We start from the raw sequence: 20,740 nt of genomic DNA on the forward strand, positions 1-20,740 counted from the left end.
TCCGTTCCCTCCGCTGCGCAGTGTCACGGCCTGTGGGACGGGGACACGTCCCAGGGCGGCTTTGAGAGCGGGGGGCACCCCAGCCCCACCCCCATGGGATGGGAAGGGTCTCGTCGATCCTTCACAGCCGCTGATGGTGGTGTGACCCCCGGCTCGGAGGTGGAGTCAGAACCAGGCTGCGCTTGCTTCTCCAGTCCACCATGCTGCAGCAGATCCAGTGCAGGCTCCCAGATCTCCTGTGGGTCCTGCCATTCTGCTGTCTCTGGTAAGGAAATCTGGGGGGGCATGAAAATAAGCGTGTTTGTAGAATAAATTTAGCCATGTAGACATCTGACCTCCATTTAAATCACATCATTGGGTTAAGATGACAGTATTTAACAAATAACAATGCTAAATTGTTATTATTTATAACCAATTACTCATAATTAAGCAAATTAAGCATTTGCTAGGGCGAACAAAGTTCACTGCTGAATACATTACTGCCTGTCGTTCCCTCTGGCAGAAAACACATGTATGCATTTCTTATAACTGTTTATGAAAGGACATTTATCCCACTGTTCTGCTATAAATATGTGGTTTGAAGTCTTCCTTACATGCTCAGCTGGCTTCACAGCATTTATTTATTTTTGAGCTCCAAAAGTTTCTTCTTCTTGAGCCATTTAGTTGAAGATTTCTTTTTGGAAAACCACTTTTTGATTCAACTTAAGTGTTTTGACAGATATCTATAAATTCTACTCCAGTATTGTCTAGAACATCGTGGAATTCGTAGATTACTCGGGAACAGCAACATCCCAAAGCCCTTTTGAGGACAAACTTGCATGTCGTCTCAAATGGATTTTCACCTGATTTTATGCAATAGATGCACCTCATAATCAGTTGAGACAATGTGCAATTTTTAGGGGTAGGCTGCAATTTTACATTGTAATTTCTTAAATCTGGTCACCCATGGATCAGATATCCAGATAAACTATCCACACACACACACACACACACACACACACACACTGCATGGCTCCACCCAAACTGTGCCTGTGTTCGGCCCTGGCAGGCAGTGTGAGCAGCAGGCGAGTCGGCAGCCAGCTGAGCATCTCACAGAGGAGCCACAAGGAGCTGCTGCTGGACAAGCTGAGGGAGAAGCTCCTCAAAGCCAAAGCTTTCACCACAAACATGTATGTCTGCAGCATCACAAGCAGCCATCAGCACATGTCTGGTCAGATGTATCTCTGCACTAAGGTTTCGCTTAGCTTACCATCTACACCAGGGTGACTGTCTCGAAGCTACGTGGACATCTCAAGCGAATCACAGTTATATGCTGTAGATATTAGGCTTCTTGTCTCTTCCATAGCTTTGCATAATTTAACCATTTTTTCACTTTTAAAATCATCTCTTGAAAGAACATTTGAGAGATACATAGCAGTCCGGCAGTTCTTCAACAAGCTGATCCGCCCAGAATACAGCGCGGTGACAGACGTGTACGTGCTGATGTTCCTGGCAGACACGGTTGATTTCATCATCATCGTGTTTGGATTCTGGGCATTTGGGGTACAGTGTTTTCGGCATGTCTCTGTGGTGTTACCCTCTATAACAATTTATTCATGTATAGAGTCGTTAAAATTATGTTTTGCTATTTCAATGTTATTATTAATTCAACTTAAAGTTTTTAATTATTAATTCTAAATTTAGTGCAGCGGCCAGCAGCATGAAATTAGAACAGGGTGAGGGATATTATATGCTTTGCTGTTCCATGATTATTTTATGGACACCTTCTGTTTCATACAGAGACACACGGCAGCCGCTGATATCACTTCTTCTCTGTCGGAGGACCAAGTCCCTGAAGCCTTTCTGGTCATGGTCCTTATTCAGTTCGGCACGATGGTTGTGGACCGTGCCTTGTACCTCAGAAAAACAGTCATGGGCAAAGTCATATTTCAGGTCATTTTGGTGTTTGGGATTCATTTCTGGATGTTCTTCATTTTGCCTGGAGTCACAGAAAGGTACTGAACACAGTAACATCACCTTTGAAACTTTCCATGTTCAAACATCATCATCATCATCATCATCATCATCAAATATTATAAATTCCTGAGCATTGCAGATATGCACAAGAATGTAGGGAATTTTTTTTTTAATGAAATAGAAGAATTTTTAGTAGATTGTTTTCTGCCAATTTATTTGGGTCTCTCTCACTCACCAACTTTCATTAATACACCACAAAGTTCTGATAAAGGTGTTTATAAATGTGTGTGTGTGTGTGTGTCTGTCTTTCTGTGTGTTTCAATCCTCAGGCGCTTCAGTTTGAACACCGTGGCACAGCTCTGGTACTTTGTGAAGTGCATTTACTTTGGCCTGTCGGCCTATCAGATCCGCTGTGGCTATCCCACCCGCGTTCTTGGCAACTTCCTCACCAAAAGCCACAATTACATCAACCTCTTTCTCTTCCAGGGGTGAGTGGATGAAGTCTCCTTCTATGATCCACATTAGTTCCACATCCAAGTTCTTCATGTCAGCCCACTTGCTTTACTCGTGGATGATGCAATTTGTCTTGTAAATACCAGACAAAAAACAGACGTGCTGTATTCTTATGTTGATATTTTGTAACCTGTTGTTTTTAATCACAGCCCTTGATATCAGGTCTTGGCTGAATAGCAACACAAGCTGCTAACCGCTCCGCAGTCCTTGTCCCTAATTGTGCTTTTTATCATCAGTCGGCCTGTCGTGTTCAAAAGGTGTTAAGGCTCATCACGGGGCACCAAAGCAATAGCTTTGTATGTTGCTTGCTAGCTTTCGTCTGGTGCCCTTCCTGACGGAGCTGCGTGCGGTGATGGACTGGGTGTGGACGGACACGACGCTCAGCCTGTCCAGCTGGATCTGTGTGGAGGACATCTACGCCCATGTGTTTGTGCTGAAGTGCTGGAGAGAATCGGAAAAGGTAAATCACGGTGGGTCCATGCGTGCTCCATGCCCGAGTACCTTCAAGAAGCAAGATGGTCCTTTCTTGAGGTCGTGGAAGAAAATGAATGCAGTAGCAGCAGTGTCGCATAATGTGACGGTTTTATTCAAAATGTTACCGTGCTGAAACATGGAATAGGCCCTGGTGTATTTCTGTAACTATACAGCTGCATGTGTCTGGTCTTTGCCAGAGGTACCCGCAGCGCCGTGGGCAGAAGAAGAAGAAGGTGGTGAAGTATGGCATGGGTGGCCTGATCGTCATGCTGCTCATATTCATCGTCTGGTTCCCTCTGCTCTTCATGTCACTCGTCAAGTCTGTGGCCGGAGTGGTGAACAAACCACTCGACGTCTCTGTCACAATCACCCTGGGGGGCTTTCAGGTGGGTCAAGCAACTGACGAGGACGGGCAAGCATCTGACGATGACTGGCTGTCTTGGGGGATGAAATGTGTGAACTGTAAAGTCGGCGAGGCACATTCAACGACCCATTCTTGTAATTTCAGGCCTGTTGTGTTGCCTATGAGATTAAAATCCTTGCTGATGTTTCCATATCGCATATAAATGTCAGCATATTTGTGGGTTTGGAATTTAAGAAGTGGATTAAGTTCGAAAGGATCTTCCTTGATGTTGGTTAAAATTTGATATCTGATATCAGATTGAATATTACTGTAGCACTAAGTGCATTTAAAAATGTTTTATAAATAGTATTTTTTGCATTTCATTTTCACAGCCAATCTTTACGATGAGTGCCCAACAAAACCAACTTAAGGATATGTCTGAGGCGGAGTTTGTAAAATTCATGAATGGGTATAAGTATTGTCCTGTAAGTACTTTTGATACATTTCTGTGAAATGCTCTTCTGTATGCTGTGAAAAAGCAGACAAAGGTGTCTGATAAGCAGGACTCACAGTGCATTAACAATGTGCTGGGGGTATAGTGGGATTTGAATCCCCCCACCCTGGAGGTGTGAGGCAGCAGTACGACCCACTGAGCCACAATAAACAGGACATTTTGATCAAGCTGTGCTGTGTCTTCAGGGTGCATTGCAGTTTCTGGAAGCTTACACATCTGATGATGTCACAGTGGCAGAACTGGAGGGGAGCTCAAACTCTCTGTGGACCATTAGTCCACCCAGCAGGAAAAACTTGATGCAGTTACTGAGTGAAGATGACCAATTTTCTGTTACCATATCCTGGTCCATTCAGAGGTACAACTGAATTGTAATTAATGCTTTTTTTAAGTTGTTTGCCATATTCTATTATGCAAAGCAATGTAATATTAGCCACACAGTAGATCACTTTAACTAATGGAATGATCCAGTTGAAAGTACATGTTACTAAAACGTGTTCTGCTTCTATTGTTAATCAGGAATCTTAGTTTAGGGACCGAAGCTGAGCTGGCATCAGATAAACATGTGACCCATCTTGATATGGAAACAAGAAAAGATCTTATACAACTGCTAAATGGGACAAGGAGAGAGGCAGTGTAAGTATTTGCTGAGCTCTGAATGTCCTCTATGTGCCATTCCTGCTCAGTCTCAAGCCTTTTTTCCCCACTTTTCTTTGCAGAATAATTGCACACATCTTCCCAAGTTTTATTCGTGCTCCCAGCAACTCTAATGCCAAACCAATAGATAAGCTTTATGAAGGTAATGTATCAGGAATTTCGCTACACATTGTATTGAGTGCAGATGCGACAGATAAAGCTGTGACTTGAAGTGATGGAAACCAAAGGCCTTGAGCTCAGTCTCTAGTCACATATCATGGAGACAAATTGCACTCTAGCACAATTTCTTTGAGATACAGCTATCGGTTAAAGTTGCAGCACAACTCAGTATGCTGTGATGCTTGTCCTTTATTAAATTCTCACACATCAGATTAGTAACCTATCTTTAAAACTTCATTAAGAAATAGAATTGAGTGATATAGACGCAGTTTAATCTGCACAGGATTCTCGTCGTCAGAGACCTCTCTGCCGCAGCTGGATATGGATTAGTCTTATCTGTTTTAGATGATGAGTATATGAACATTACTCTGGCACTGGAGAGGAGCCATAATACCACCAGGAGCATCCAGGAGTGGTGGATAGTGGACCAGGTTTCCAGTGGAAAAATTAACGTGGGCAAAGGACACAAAAAGAGTAAGCCGGGTCTAAGGCTGTACGTGTTCAGTGATAAAGTCAGCCCACCCAGCTTGGGCTTCCTGGCAGGTTATGGGTGAGTAGCTTCTCATGTCGCATAACAGATTACTTGCTAGCTGTAGCATCTTGGCTAGCAGAAGGATCACTGTTGCTGCACCTTTCAGGAGAGTTTGCGTATAACTTATCCAGTTATAAATATATGCTGTGTGTAATTGCTTTAAAGACATCAGTTATCCAGCAGAATACTGCAATAAACAAACAAGCACTTGCAGAAAACATATGGACTAGGTGTCTGGTCCACAGGATCATGGGTCTGTACGCATCAGTGGTGCTGGTCATCGGCAAGTTCGTGCGGGAGTTCTTCAGCGGCATCTCGCGCTCCATCATGTTCGAGGAGCTGCCCTGCGTGGAGCGCATCCTCAAGCTCTGCACCGACATCTTCCTGGTGCGCGAGACGGGCGAGCTGGAGCTGGAGGAGGAGCTCTGTGCCAAGCTCATCTTCCTATACCGCTCACCTGAGACGATGATCAAGTGGACCCGAGGCAAAACACTGTGAGGCCTGCTGCCAGTGAGGAGATCCCATCGCCTTCTTGAAGACTGCACAAAAATGAAGACGCTGACCCTGGCTCTGGGCCATGCTTGCTGGCCGGCTCGTGTGTGGTGCTGAACACTGATGGGATTTCACTCCATCCTACACTAACTTGGGCTGTGCAATATGATGTATGAAAGGATGGCTACAAACGTGTTTGGGCAAACTGTTTATTGTGAGCTCATACTGGAACAAAGAACAGCAACAGACTGAGACACTTGCCACTTTTAAAAAGACTTTCTTAAACCTGGGAATATTTTGTCTGTGGCGGTGAGTCATCTTATTTTTACTTGACTGGTCAATGTCTTCTCTATGACATGTTTTTCTCAGGAATAGATAATAATCATCTCAAAAGGAAAAAGGTTTTATTCAGTGTCCACTGTGTCACAAAGAGGGATTGCGGAGAGAGGTTGTGGTGATAAACTTGCTGTCATTGCGTTTGAGCCAAGGGGTCCCAATGACCCCAGATGGAGGGCTCTAGAAGCATGGTTTTTATATTTTTAAGTAAAGCAAGCATTTTCTATCCAAATGAAACTGAGTAAAGGTTCAGACTATGCATTCAACAAATATAACAGGAATTATTAGCAGTGATAAACTGTTCAGTGTACTTTTTATAAAATAAAGTATGCATTGATCTCTGTGGGTGTTCAAGGTTATTTCATGCACTTGTGTTTTGATTCTCTCAACGTAAATCAAGTTTGTAAAGATCACATGCCTGGATCTGTAGCAGTTACTGTACAGTAAATAAGAAGAAACACCCACTTTGGTATTTGTATGGCGCTTGCAAGCGTTTACTCACTTATCTGACACTATTATCCTAAGAGTGAAGGGAAGGGACCTTTGCGATAAAGTTGACAAGGGACCAGTTCCATTTTCAATGTACATACACAGGTCACATACTGTGAAACAGTGTTTTAATCTTACCTTTAAATGCACAGAATACACTACAAAGTCACACCAAAAAAAAAGGTTTAAAATAACTGAACTCTGATTTTAGTCAAATACAAATAATGTAGTGTCTTTATGCTTTTTCAGCAAATTCCTTACATGAATCATAGTAAGACAAGCTATAAATGTCATTCATCAAGTTGGTGTTTAGTAAAGAATGTGTTGGTGGGGAGAGGGGGGCAGGTGATGTCATTTGGAAAGAAAGAAAAAACGATGGAAATTAACATTCCATCACAAAGACCAGCAGAACAGTAAACATGAAAATAATTTCCAGTTCTAATAAGAAATGTTTCAAATACAGGATATGGGGTCTCGAGATGTTTTACGTCAGCACTGTAACAGCCATCGATAACACTGCCATTGACAAAAACTCTATTTCAATTTCATTGTACAGGTATAAGTGTATGAATGACTCCTTCAAGAGCACATTATTTCCTTGCAAGTTTAAATATTAATTTAAATACACCCATATTATTACTATACAATGCATAAACTTGCAGCTCCGATATTCTTCCTTACGTAACCTGGGACTTTTCAATGACATTATTTTTGTACAGAAATAAAGTGACCCTTCTAACATTCTGAAGGGCGGATAAACTAAGGGGACTGCGGCAAATCAAAAAAGGGGGCTATCAAAATTATGACATATAGCACTTACATATATTTTACCACACTGCCATGCTTCTGTCATTATGGTGCAAGTGCACAACGCTGTCTGGATAGATGTGACGTGGAGCCGGACGCCGGGATGCGGGGCGTCCACACCTGGAGGTTAACACAGGCCCCCTGCATACTCGTCGTCCTCCTCAGCAGCCTGAGCTCCACCAGCCTGTCCTTCAGGACCAGAGGGAGATTTCTTTTTCTTCCCACCCCCTGGCACCTTCAGGCTGATTGCCAGCTTGGCATACTGCAAGGGCAGAGAGACAGAGAGACGAAGAGAAACGACGCAAACGTCAAAGCACGGGCGAGAATACTGGCAAGGAATGTAGGGATTTAAGAGTAATTTACACGACGTGTTAAAGCTCACATCGTTGTCCATGTACTTGAGCAGAGGGGAGTGGCAGACACGGCTGACTTGCTCCTCATCCTGCTCATCATAGCCCTGCAAGAGCTGCTCCACGGCTGCACAGTCTTCACTCCCACTGAACCCTGGGATGCTGGGAAAGAGCATTCCGGCTAACATTAAGCTGCAGCGCCTCCTTACCCCTGTTCGCGTTATAAATACGGCAGGGATAGCTCAATGTACCTGTAACTCTCTCTCACGCATTTATCTGCAGCCACGAAGTCATTTCTGTGAAGCTGCACGAGCACCTGGGCAATAGTTTTCTGCAAAGAGAGACCTCGATTGCATATCTGTTTTCTTTAATATCAAACATATTTCTATTAAACACAGAAAGATCGTAAAAAGAATGCCAATCCATCAACCAACTCTATATCAAAATGTAACACTTATTGCTGGTGATATGTACTGCTTACATGTCATTATCTTCAGGTCCAGAAAGTAAAAATCCAAACCTTGATTTTGTTCCACCCAACTGGTTGAGCACTCTGTGACTCTTAATACGTAACTGGTTGGATGGAATAAAAACTTGGTCTGGATTTGTACTTTCTAGACCTGATCTGATCTTATTCATACCTTAAAGCATGTAGGGTAGTTTTCTATTTCCTTGTACATATTCTTCTCCTTCTGAAGGGACACAGCTGCTTCATCAAAACTGACAAAAAAAAATAGTTCATGATTTATTTTAGGCATGAAGGGAAAAAAAAAAACAAGCCACAACAGGTTTTGTGTAAGGACAGTTGGAGGGCTGTACCGACGTTGCCGGACTAGGAGTCTTGAAGCTTTTCCTAACAGTTCTGAGGCCTGTCTTAGTCGATCTTCATTCTGCAGATTATGAATAATGACACATGAATTATTATGCACAATGTACAGTAACAGAATCACATGGTCTCTGCCCGAATTCTCAGCTTACCTCAAACACAGACGCTGCATGCTGGTAAAGATGAACTGCTTTATCTAGATCTACTGGTTCAATTAGCCTGAAAAACGAAGCAAGATTACACTTAGAAATTCTTTTTTTTTTTTTTTTTTTGCAAACTCAGTTAATTTTGTTGTTGCTCACTTTACGCTTTATTGACATGCTTTTATCCTAAATGCCTCACTTAAATATTTTTAGGGGTTTTTAAAGGCTAAATGTGTGCATGTCACATGTGACACAAGTCTTTTTAAGCACCTCACCTAAGTACTGGGATTCTAACTATATACTCCAGAACCAGAACCCTTATAACACTTACAAATTCTGGTAAATACAGAACCTTGAGGAAAATACGGAAGGTGATGTACTTTCGTGACAAATATATTCAAAGGGAAAATTGCTCTCCTAGGAATGATCTTTGAAACTGCAGAACAATGACATCTGTTAAGCGGTGGATCCAGGAATGATTTGTTTACTAAGGCTTGTTTTGTTCATGCATGTGTATGTAGAAATGAACTCACTTTCCAGCCCTGTCCAATGCCATCGCAGCAGTGTCAGGCGTGCCATTTTCTACATACATCATGCTGGCTTTCTCGATATACTCAACTGCCTCAGGGATCCGCTGCATGTCCTGCAGAATGCGGTCAGAGTCAAACCACACCTCTCAGTCTTCATCACACTGTACACGCTATTCAAATGCAGTCACCAACACATTCTGGAACACTGAAGAACATTCCACTGTTCACTAAGCTGCCGTTGGTGTACAAACCATCATCTTCATCTCAAAAAAAATACATCAGTTCTAAAATGTACCTGCCACTTTTATTTGGTTCAAAACATACAATCACAGACTCTCTAATGCTGGCTCTGTAAACCCAGTACAGTGTGTTGCTTGTAAAGTAAATTACTACATACTACTATAAAAATACACCACATTTCTAGTGGTAACAACTCAACTCTTAACTTACCTTTAATATCATTCCAGCTTGTTCAAGCGCCCTGAAAATAAAATTATAGGTCACAAGAGGCAATAATCCATTGAGCAATGACCATACTGACACCTACATAATTGATATTATACTTATATATTTTCAGATATAATACTTACTTGGCAGCATGGAAAAGGCTGCACATGTAGTTAAGAAAAGATTACTACTGGCGACTAACCCACTACAAACAAATATGTTCACATGTATTTTTACAAACATTAGAATAAAACATTAAATCAGAAGCTGCTGTACTCCTGATTTCAGTGTGTAAGATGAGCCTTTCTTGCAGTTTAGGGACAGGGTTTCTCAACCCGGTCCTCGGGGACCACCAGACGGTCCACGTTTTTGCTCTCTGCCAATTCCCTGCCAATTGGGAGAGAGCAAAAACGTGGACCGTCTGGTGGTCCCCGAGGACTGGGTTGAGAAACCTTGGTTTAGGATACGCTTTGTTGTTGCTGTGGGCTTCTGCCTCCTTCAGGTACGCGTCCTTGGCCTGCTCAAGCTGCTTTGCATTCTTGAAGGCCACAGCTGAAGAAAAGACATCACTTAGGCAGGATTGTGGTCTTCATACTTACAAAGTCATACATTAACAGAAAATAATTTGCCTAAAAGCCTACAAAAAGTATTAATAATGTAAAAAAAAAAAAAAACATGCAATAATCCAAAAGCAATTGTAGTGGGCTTATTACAATTAAAAAGATCATATATGTTTAACCCAGGAAGGAAAAATATTGTTTTTCTTATACCCTAAAAACAGTGCTGGACCATGAATAAAATCATATGAATAAAAAGAGTACCTGCTTTTGCATACTCTGAAGCTGCACTATCATAGTCAGGCTTCCACTTCATAAAACTTGTCTTTAAACTGCCGTTAAAAAATACCAGTCAATACCACACACAAGAACACCAATCATTTGGTCAGTTAATCACAATACAGTCACTGATATGATCAGGAGTCTTTCACATACAGCTCTGGAAAAAATTAAGAGAATACTCCATATTTTTTAAGAATCTGTATTGTTAAATCCTGGTTTAATCTTGGTTCTGTTGGCAGAAGACTACACTAAGCGGCAGGCTGCTTCCATCTAAGACTGCAGTACACAACAACATGGTGAAGCAGGAGACACTGGGATGAGCAGCTAGGTAGAGGGTGGAAGTGACTTTCTAATGCCAGAGATGACTGTCAACTTATCAGACAGTTTCTCATGAATCAGAGGATGAGATCAAATGACCTTCAAAAGGAATGGGAAACATTAAGTGCACTGCTAGGACAGTTTGTATCAGCTTCCTAGAAGCAGGACTGAAGTCCCATAAAGCAAGGAAGAAGTCCTTCATTAATGAGAAGCAGGGAAGAACCAGGCTTGAGTTTGGGGGGGAAAAAAGTATACTTTACACATAGGTGCATACCTATAAATTGAGAAATGAGTGAACCTAAAAATTATGCTGTGGTTCCTTAATTTTTCCCCAGAGCTTCTATGCCAGTTTGGTAGGAAAAGGCGGTCTGATGTAAAATCCTAGTAGTAAAAACGTAAGTATATCTCACACCTATCCGGTATAGGCTCCGGACCCCTGCGACTCTGCATAGGCCAAGCGGGTATACAGAATGGATGGATAGATACCTCACACCTATCGGAAACGTGATATTTAAGGTGCAATATTTACAGTTAAAAGTGCCTCTGGTTGATATTATATAGAGGACGGTGTGTGGAGCCGCGATTTAGGATCATATGCCTGTGATCTGAAGGGTCTGTAGTTGTCAGTGATGCTACTGTCTCGCTAGTCTTCACTTATATGTATATCATGATGTAAGAAACTATACATCTGGCCAAGAAATCTCTCCCCCTTTTACTTCGAAGACTGGCAGAATACAAAGCCTGCAGAATATGTAACTACGTGCATTGCAGGGGTCCGGATAGCGACAGCTTACACGGTGAGTATTATATAGCATTTGTTGCAATTTACAAAAAACACTAATAACCTATGTATTTAACCTTAGTCTTAAAAATACCAAACAAAACCGAAAGAAGACGTCTATAAAACAGGCATCTATCCACATAGCGTAACAGCAATCATATTTATTATCGCCAGCGTGGCTATATATAGTTAATTTAACATGAACCTTACTGCTTTTCAGCTTGGGATAGGTGGTCATGGGCTTCGTTTATTTTTTCAGCAGCCATGATACAGTCGTGGCAGTTAAAATAATACGCAGTTGTATAAATATATAACTGAGAAGAAAATTGGGACGAAATTCAGTAACACTTCCCCATCAGGCGTCTTCCTTGTTAAATTTTGACAACGAAATGTAGCAGGGTTACCAGACTGAGTTTATGATTCACGCGGTCATTTAAGTCTTGACACCGAATTTTTGGACAACAAAACGAAACGCTTTATATTCTGTTGCTGGAGTGAAATGCCCACAGATCTAAGCACCAAATTCCACAGCATTAAAAATAATTCTTTTTAAAGGTGATATTTTATATTTTTAAAATATATAGGCTACATTGAGTGTGAAACATCAGGCAACCCAGAAGTTCTACGTTACAATCATGCGCCATACATCAGAAAAACGCGACTCCAAATCCTTTTCGGTTCCGGGTTGTGTTTCGTTTTATTATATTGATTTAAATTATGTTACTCATTTTTTTCCCTCTGTGTTGTTGCTGAATATATGTTTTGCATTGGTGAGCTTAGTGATGGGCGGACGAAACTCAACGATGCTTTTAAGGCTTCTTCCTGATTGTGTCGGTATAAGGGTTCGAAGTTTCGAAGCTTTGAAAACAATGAGTGACACCTAGTGGTCTGCAAAAAATACAGTAACTGTGCACTAGAGACTGCAGAGGGAGCACGCCTACACGTGGTTGATTGTATCATGTGTTAATCCACTATGTGCATTAAAAGCTGAATGATCGTTGGATGTGTTAATTTATAAAAAAATCATGCTACCCATTAAAAATACTCCAACAGATGTGAATGTGTGACATGATTGCATCATAATACCAGTAAATATTTGTATTCATCTGACAACTGTTTGGTGAAAGAACATTGTTGCTGTGGGACAACATGAAAGAATGATTCAATATCAGTATTTGGGGAATTGTGGCAAATGACAAAGACAATCATAATAGGGATTTAGGAAATGTGCTTACGGAACAGGGTATTTATTAAATATTTAGGCAGCTTTTTCTCTGGCTCAGTTTCACCTGCCTTGGAGAAGATTCCCTCACACAGTACAGATGATGCTGGTATGCAAAGATACTGAATGTGTGACCTGAAACAGGTGGGGATAAACAGCCTTATGCATGGTCCAGTAGCACAAAGGGTCCTCTGAGCCTGAAATGTGGGCATCTATAAATATAATGATAGATAGGGAGAAGTGAACAGTGGCTACTAAGCAAAATTTTTAACGAAATTCTTGACTGACCAGCCCTCAGTAAAATTTCAGATCTGATCATATATTATTTATTATGATTATTATAGTAAATATAAATATTCATTACACTGCAGTCCTAAACATTTTCCATTGGTTGATAATTTTAAGCAAATGTAGTCCTATTTAGCCTGTATAACTGAACCTTCAATCATCTAACTAATAACCTGGTGAGCTGAGGCTTATAAAGTGATGCTCCTAGTTGGCACTCAGATTTCCAGTCTGGAGCTGTCCTGGGTGAGAGATGTCAAGCAGGCGTGTGTTTACTCATAGACCCTGCCTCCCAGTTTAGCACTTGTACAGTACCAGTCAAAAGTTTGGACATGCCAAGCCACCTATAAAGGAATGTGATAGTGTCATATCATGACCTGACCTATACACAGTACAAATGGTTTTGGAGGTGTTTGACTACAAAGTGCAGGATAAGCAGCCGATTAGTGTCTACATACATGTGGGACCGCATTCAGGACAGCTGGAAAAGCATCCCAGGAGGCCACCTCATGAAACTAGCATAGAGGAAAAAGTTGTGTCAGCCAGTCCTGGAGCTTCTTCTGCTAAGGTTTTAAGAGTACAACCATCAAACATTCCATACTTCTACGACCCATAGTGGTGGAGTGTACTTCTGCTTTTCTAAGCTGCCCCACCCTCCATTTTACTGAGATGTCCTGTCAAACACCCCATTTTTCACATTGACTTTTACTAGGATTTTGAAATTGCTGCCAGTCTTACAGATTCGAAGCCAAACTCATCAAACTTGATTCTCACAGTCATGGGGTAACAGTAAAACAAATGGCTACATTTGTTGGACGTCCTTGAACCCAGGTCCTCTCATCCAGCCAAAAATATTCAAAGTCAATGGGAGCTAAAACTGCCAATCAGGGTTTGAGTTGGTGGAGCCTCTAACAGCCAATCAGATTTCACACATTGACTTCAATGATAAAATGTAAACTGCTGCCATTGTCACAATTTTGATGGCTGGTTACCCAAACTTGCTGACATGGCTAAGCTGGCACCCCCTTGCCTAGTCAGCACCGTCCTTTACTAACTTGGCGCCTCATTTGCTAACTTGGCTAATTTGGCACCCCCCGTTGCTAACCTTGCTAACTTGGCACCCCTCTTTCCTAACTTGGCACCCCCCTTTTGCTAACTTGGCGCCCCCTTGCCTAGTCAGCGCCCCTCATTGCTTACTTGGCACCCCTTGCTTACTCGGTGCCTCCCTTTGCTAACTTGGTGCCTCCTTTGCTAATTTGGCACTCCCTTGTCTAGTTGCCAACCCCATTGCTAACTTGGTGCCCCCTTGCCTATGTGGTGCCCCCTTTGCTAATTTGATGCCCCCATTGTTTACTTGACACCTCCCTTGTTAACTTGGCGCCCCCCTTGCGTAGACGGTGCCACCTTTGCTAACTTGATACCCCCCTTGCCTGTTTGGTCGGTCACTGGGTGACTGCAGTTCAAGGATCGATAAAGTTGGCAGAGCCTCCAACAGGCAATCAAGATTTCACTCCATAACTTGAATGGCAAAATTTAAACTGTTGCAATTCTCAAACATTTGATGGCTGGGTCACAGTGGATCAATGAGAGGTTGCAGTTCAAGGTTCAAAAAAGGGGGGTGGAGCCACCAACAGCCAGAGTTCACTCATTGACTTTAATGTGAAAATTTAAACTGGTGCCCCCTTTGCTAACTTAGTGCCCACCTTACCTGAAATCAGTGAGTGAAATCTGATTGGAGGCTCCACCAGCTTATTCAAACCCTGATTGGCAGTTTTAGATCCCATTGACTTTGAATAGAGGAAATATTATTGGTTGGATAAGAGGACCTGGGTTCGACAACATCCAGCAAATGTCACCATTTGCTTTACTGTGACCCCATGACTGTGAGATTCAAGGTTGGTTGGTTTAGCTTCAAAGCTGTAAGAGTGGCAGCAGTTGGAAAATCCTCCCAGTAAAAGTCAATGGGGTGTTTGATGGGACAGAATGTGCACAAGCACATTCCACCACTATGGGTTGATGAAGTGTGGGATGTTTTGTGGTTGTACTCCTAAAACTGTATGAAGAGAAGTGTATAGAAAATGGGGGAGTGGAGAAAAAAGCCAAGAACAACACGTGGACTTTTTCAAGCCAAAATAATGATAGTAATAATGGTTGCTGATGTAACAAACATTCAAAGGTCCATTGTTATTGTACCATTAATTAAGATGTAAAATCCTGTAGTTGCCAACACAGACATGTTTTCATTCATATAGTGCTGTCTTAAGAAGGTATGTGAGATTAAGAGAAAACACATATAAAAATAAAATTGCTTGAGCTGGATACAGATCCTGAAGGTTCAGTTGAGGTTCCCGGTGAAATTGTGGGTCTGATGTGTCAGAGTTTGAATGGATGAATACTGGGTGCAGCATATTCAGCCTTGTGCCATTTTACACCCTCATTGGCTTTATATGGACTAATGAAACCAAGAGGCCTGAACCGTAAGTAGAGCAGAAACTGTCACTACGTTTCATAATTCCAAGTTGGACAGATTGTCTCTGGGATGCCTGATTAGGCTTTCATTCAGCTGTATTGCTGTTCGTTTGGTCAGGTTCGTAGCCTGACATTGCAATTCATGATGCAACATTTTCTTAGTAGAAATTACTTGAGGCAGACACTCTTTTCCTCTGGTAGCTCCGCTGTAGCTGCGGGGAATGGTGTGAGCGCATGTACGGTCTCTTCAGCGACCACATATTCCTCTACGGAAAGTGGCGTAAGATCTGTTTTTAATGAGGCCAAAGATAACCACACTGGCGCTCTCTTTTCATCCCAGCAATCATGCGAAAAGGGCTGTTCCAGGATGTTGCCACTTCATTTATTAACATTTAGCTGGACTTCTCATTTGTTGCTGAATCTGGGCCAGTTTCTCCTTAGCAGGGTGCTTGATTTAAAGTATGGTACAATTTGCCATGTTTTTGTGTGTTTTAGTGCTAGATTCTGGTCAAAAGATTTTTTAACTAATAAATTTAGTGAATGAGTGAAGCAAAACACAGGCCAAGCATGGAGCAGCCTGATGGACATCATGTTTGCTACCACATCTGTGACAAGACACAATCTTTTATGGCCTAACCCACTATGAGGTTTATTTTCACCTGAGCTAAATTCTCTGCTGTATGCATCTGCAGAAATTTGTCCACCCCCAATAAAGCTGTGCAGAGCTGGTCATTTTCTTATAGTGTCAAAGTATGAATCCATGTTTAGAAGTTCACATGTCTAAAACAGACTCACTGCCACTACATTCTGAATTCTCTGCTTGACCTTTTCTTTTTGCATTCACCATGGCTGTTAAGGTCTAAAGGCAACAAGAACAAGTGTATGACATCTGTGCCATGTTTTAAACATATACATACCTTCCTAGTGGAGAGCTCAAATGTAGCATCCATAAGGTGCATCAGCTCTCTGAACCCTTCAGGCTCCTCCAGTGTAAAAGGTTGGCTGTTGCATAATTATACTAACCACACCCACTGCTTGCTTTCTAGAAGCTTGGGAGGGTGAAATTTTATTGTTCATGCCCAGTTTTTAGGAAAAATTTCTATGGGTTATAAAAAGTTATCTATTTCAGTTATAATTGGGGCCATACCTGGATTACTCACTGCACCATTATAATGCCTTCACATTGCTCATGTACACCATTTGAGGCTGAGCCAGCAGAAAGGAGACAGAAAGCTATGCTTGTGACGAACATGATCGTAAATAGGGAAATGAATAGTGGCATATCATATGCAAAATACATTTACCTTACTGGACGACAATGTCAAAACATTCCCAAATAGGTAGTTTTTCCTTTTTCCTCACAGGTTCAGTTGGGTGCATTTACCCTGCCCCGTAGCGATTTTGTTAAGGTGAAAACAAGTCATTGACTTTCAAGTAACAAGTAAGTTTGAAGTCTTGCCACTCAAGTTCTAAATCAAGGCCAGAGTTAAAACAGGCAAGTCTCGAGTCAACAAACCAAAGCCACAAGTCAAGTCTCAAGGCCTAAGCAAGTCTGAATATGAACTTTCGTTCTAATTTTATGCCATAACGAAGTTATACAGTATATAATGCATTGTTCTCATTTGGTGAGGTTGCAACCGATGAATCCTTGATTTGTGGGGTGGGGTTAGAACAACATCTGAGGATTTTTACCGTCCTCTGCGCTTCTGTTCTTAGTACTGGACCCGGCCACAAAGAAGTTGACTTAAAATGGGTACCTGAGAATATAAGTAGGGACCAGTACGCATATTGAGAAACACCACTATCATCACATGTACTATGATATGATTAGATTATTATGCATGTCTACATCATGATGACCATGCAGAAACAACTTTAACATACTATCTTTGGTAAAACTTCTGCTAGAAATAAATCAAGAAGATCTCAAAATTAAACTAAGCCCTTGATTACATACCATTGTCATGGCAACAGGGCATAGTACAGGCAGGAAGAGGTGATGATGATCCAATGGCGGCTCTGAAACACAAAGGGGTTTCTTACAGAAATTAAATACACTGGGTAAGACTACAAACAAAAGGACCACAAGAGGTCAAAAAGCAACATGGAGAAAAACAACTAACTTCAAAAAATGACAAGGAAACAAGGTACAGGAACAAGGCAAAACTGGGAGCAGGAGCAAGCAAGGGAACATAGCACAAACCTGTAATACAGCACAGAGTAACATCTAACACAATGACCAACTACAGAACTGAACTAAGACAGGAACATAAATACAGAAACCAAACCAGTGGCCTGTACTACAAAGCAAGGTGGCTTATCGGGATAATGATATTCATTCACTTACATTTTGCTCAGACTACCTTAAATCTGACAAGTTACTCCAATAAGCCAGTAACCCCGCTTCATAGTACAGGCCACTGGTAACAAAGCAGCAGGAGTGAGACATGCAACAATTATCCAATCAGAGAGGGTGCAGGACAACGAGCAATCAGGTAGAACAATCATGGGAAACAGGGAAACAGGTGGGTAAAATAAACTGAATCATGGAACAAAGAGACCAACCAAGAAACTAACAGAATCAAATACTAAGAATACAACAAAAACAAGTAATACTTAATGACAAACACAGGCACCTGGCAAAACCCAAAATAGAAGGCAAACCAAAAACTAGGAAAAGGAAAACTACAATAGAAAATAAACACTGGGGAACAAAATCCAATAATTATAAATAAAGAGTAAGCTAGTTTCATACTCATGACCAAAGGGTTTATAATCACACACTCATAGAGCTACACAGCAGTCTGGGGAGCTGGGGAAACACACTAAGGGCTTCAAAGACACAGGGAGGACAGGATGGCCAGTGACCCCTGCTGGCCAAATGGGGGGGGGGGGGGGGAGACACAAAAGGTTGGGGAGGATGGGTGCTGACCCTGACAACCATATTTATGATAAGCATAATTTTTGTTGTTGCCCACCCAAATAATCCAAATGCCCACCCAAAAATAACAAACACCTCTGCTGCAACCCCATTACAGTCTATACTGATCACAACCCACTTGTGTTCCTTATCTGTACACAATCTGCAAATCAGCGGCTGTTGCGCTGATCTCTTATTATACAGTTTTAATCTGTTCATCAGTGTGATTCAGATAATTTAGTAGCCAATGTTATGTCAAGGTTGGGTTGAAATTTGTGTGGGCCCCGTGGTTTGTTTTGTTAATGTAACCTGTTTTGGTTTGCACTTGCGGGAAGCGGAGTTACGGTCTGCATATTTGCGATTGTCATTTCAGATTCAGGTTTTCCATATGAACACATTGCACCGAATTAGAAAAACCAGTTGATCATCTTGTTCCTGTTTCCCACTCTTTGTTCCCCAGTAGGATAAAAGAGGACTGTTAAGCCTGTTTTTTTGTGTTCTTGACTCAACTTTGTTTGAGATTGTGATTTGATATGCTGTATATTATGACCTTGGTTTTGGCTATTGACTACTTCTTTTGGATTTCAATTTGGCTTTTGTTCAGTGCGTGTACACACACACACACACACACACACACACACGTATGTATATATAGGGTACTTATGCTGTACTTAGTCTTGGTGGTTCTTGTACAACGGAACTCTGCAGTGGCACACAATCTTGGGATGGGTCATGAGTGCCACCACTGCTCTGCTCAGGCAAAGCTGGTACAGGAATGAGATTATGGCGATTTCGTCTCACTGTCCCATAAGGGCCGTGCACGAGGTATGAATGTGGAGTGATGTGTTCACCCTACACTGTTCCAGGTTTTCTCTGGTCTGTCACCCATAGTGATTGCCCTGGTGAGAGGTCTCTTGTGCGATGTTGCCTGTTGTACTGTTGTGCATCCCTTATTCACCTCTCCCTTTCCCTCTGGGCAGCAGCACCATCGGGAAGAGCAGGATCGAGCAAAGCCATTGTGCAAAGCTGTCTACCCCATGAGGAGCTGAGCAGGACTGTAACCATTTTGCAATGGGGTATCTCTGTATGCCAATCAGGGGCTAAGTCAAGTTTATCAGGATTAAAATACTCGGGCTAGGCTTAAAATTATTTGGGGCTATAGCCCCGAGTGATCGGACCTAACAACGCCCATGATGCCAACAAAGCGAGGTTGGGATCAGCTGCTTTTTTGAGGAGATCCTTCATGGTCTTTACTGCATGATCAGCTTTGCCATTGCTTTGGGAAAAGTTCGGACTGCTGCTGACATGGTGGAAGTTGTAAGGCTGGACTAATGCTGTGAATGCCGCTCCAGAGAACTGTGGCCCATTGTCTGTCATTAACGTCTCAGGAATGTGATGCCATGTAAAAATTGATTTCAGGTGAACAATAACATCTGTCTCCACATACAACCGTGGAAAATTTAACAGACTACAGCCAATATATATACAGTGGTACCTTACGAGCATAATTAGTTCCGGAAACATGCTTGTAATCCAAAGCAGTTGTATATCAAAGCGAATTTTCCCATTAGAAATAATGGAAACTCATATGATCCATTTCACAACTCAAAAATATTCATATAAAAATTATTAATACAAAATATAAAGTAAAAATACATAAAACAAATTAACCTGCGCTTTACCTTTGAAAAGAATCGTGGATGGTGTGAGGGAGATGAGAGAGGAGAAGAGGAGGGTTATTTTGTAGGACAACTTTTACTATAATTAACGGAATCACTGCTATCTGTTGTTTGTATCTTGTTTGTGAGACTTTAACAAGGAACCCATCCAATGACAGCCTCTTTTGCCTCCTTTTTGATTTCACAAAAATGTGGACATTGCATTGTCGTTAAACAGATTCATCACTCGCACTGCTACGCCCTTATTCAGGTGGTGTTTTTCTACTAAATTTTGACTATACGAGTGAGGCATGCCGACTGAGACCGAGCATGGGAGACAATTACCCACAATTCCACAGCGTGAGAAAGTGAATAACCATGAGCATGCGCTTCCTGTTTTGAAGCCGAGCGCACGTAACAAAAAAAACAAGGAGCGCATGTGTGCCATATGATTTTTGATGATACTTGCTGCTTGTAAACCAGGACTTGCTCGGTTTCCAAGTCAAAATTTATTAAAAATCTTTGCTCGTCTTGTGGAACACTCGTAAACCGCGTTACTCGTAATCCGAGGTTCCACTGTATATATACATGTATATATTTTGCAAACTGCAGCCTAGTTCTTCCCTGCTTCTTATTGATGAAGGGCTTCTTCCTTGCTTTACAGGACTTCAGTCCTGCTTCTA

At 41.8% G+C, this 20,740-nt stretch overlaps 2 protein-coding genes and 1 long non-coding RNA gene across 10 annotated transcripts in view; 1 reads left to right on the top strand and 2 right to left on the bottom strand.

The window, feature by feature from the left end:
* LOC111840698 (piezo-type mechanosensitive ion channel component 2-like) overlaps positions 1-6,316 on the top strand; it is a 64,700-nt gene extending 58,384 nt beyond the window's left edge. For 7 of the 8 annotated variants that reach the window (XM_023805790.2, XM_072714341.1, XM_023805789.2 and 4 more), the window contains 13 exons: positions 22-265; positions 1,049-1,169; positions 1,395-1,542; positions 1,780-1,994; positions 2,286-2,444; positions 2,782-2,929; positions 3,141-3,329; positions 3,679-3,771; positions 3,986-4,155; positions 4,317-4,433; positions 4,517-4,596; positions 4,959-5,163; positions 5,391-6,316. In XM_023805790.2, coding sequence (XP_023661558.2) covers positions 22-265; positions 1,049-1,169; positions 1,395-1,542; positions 1,780-1,994; positions 2,286-2,444; positions 2,782-2,929; positions 3,141-3,329; positions 3,679-3,771; positions 3,986-4,155; positions 4,317-4,433; positions 4,517-4,596; positions 4,959-5,163; positions 5,391-5,643 — 2,142 coding nt within the window. In that variant the 3' untranslated portion in view covers positions 5,644-6,316. Of the gene's footprint in view, positions 1-21; positions 266-1,048; positions 1,170-1,394; positions 1,543-1,779; positions 1,995-2,285; positions 2,445-2,781; positions 2,930-3,140; positions 3,330-3,678; positions 3,772-3,985; positions 4,156-4,316; positions 4,434-4,516; positions 4,597-4,958; positions 5,164-5,390 lie in introns of those variants that run through there. The other variant, XR_002837492.2, reaches the window with a different exon arrangement.
* Positions 6,317-6,573: 257 nt separating this feature from the next.
* Positions 6,574-11,897, bottom strand: LOC111840700 (gamma-soluble NSF attachment protein-like). The gene is made up of 12 exons (XM_023805795.2): positions 11,714-11,897; positions 10,387-10,454; positions 10,033-10,117; positions 9,709-9,726; positions 9,569-9,599; positions 9,122-9,231; positions 8,598-8,664; positions 8,439-8,509; positions 8,261-8,339; positions 7,871-7,950; positions 7,652-7,781; positions 6,574-7,531 (listed from the first exon to the last, which is right to left on the bottom strand). The coding sequence occupies exons 1-12, from the start codon at positions 11,767-11,769 to the stop codon at positions 7,397-7,399; spliced, it is 930 nt and encodes a 309-aa protein (XP_023661563.1). The 5' UTR covers positions 11,770-11,897; the 3' UTR covers positions 6,574-7,396.
* Positions 11,898-16,965: 5,068 nt separating this feature from the next.
* On the bottom strand, positions 16,966-17,810 carry LOC111840692 (uncharacterized). The gene is made up of 3 exons (XR_002837491.2): positions 17,683-17,810; positions 17,437-17,498; positions 16,966-17,236 (listed from the first exon to the last, which is right to left on the bottom strand). It is a non-coding gene; the product is annotated as an uncharacterized lncRNA (long non-coding RNA).
* Between the last annotated feature and the right edge of the window lie 2,930 nt (positions 17,811-20,740).

Source organism: Paramormyrops kingsleyae, chromosome 1 (assembly GCF_048594095.1).
Source record: "Paramormyrops kingsleyae isolate MSU_618 chromosome 1, PKINGS_0.4, whole genome shotgun sequence".
NCBI lineage: Eukaryota > Metazoa > Chordata > Actinopteri > Osteoglossiformes > Mormyridae > Paramormyrops > Paramormyrops kingsleyae.

What these genes read in the sequence shown, in the direction of transcription:
- LOC111840700 (XM_023805795.2), bottom strand. Translation starts at nt 11,769, where the DNA reads ATGGCTGCTGAAAAAATAAACGAAGCCCATGACCACCTATCCCAAGCT. An exon ending in AAGCTGGAATGATATTAAAG is followed by an intron (nt 9,232 to 9,568) that starts GTAAGTTAAGAG and finishes CGCATTCTGCAG; the next exon opens with GACATGCAGCGGATCCCTGA. An exon ending in TCAAGTACATGGACAACGAT is followed by an intron (nt 7,532 to 7,651) that starts GTGAGCTTTAAC and finishes CTGCCCTTGCAG; the next exon opens with TATGCCAAGCTGGCAATCAG.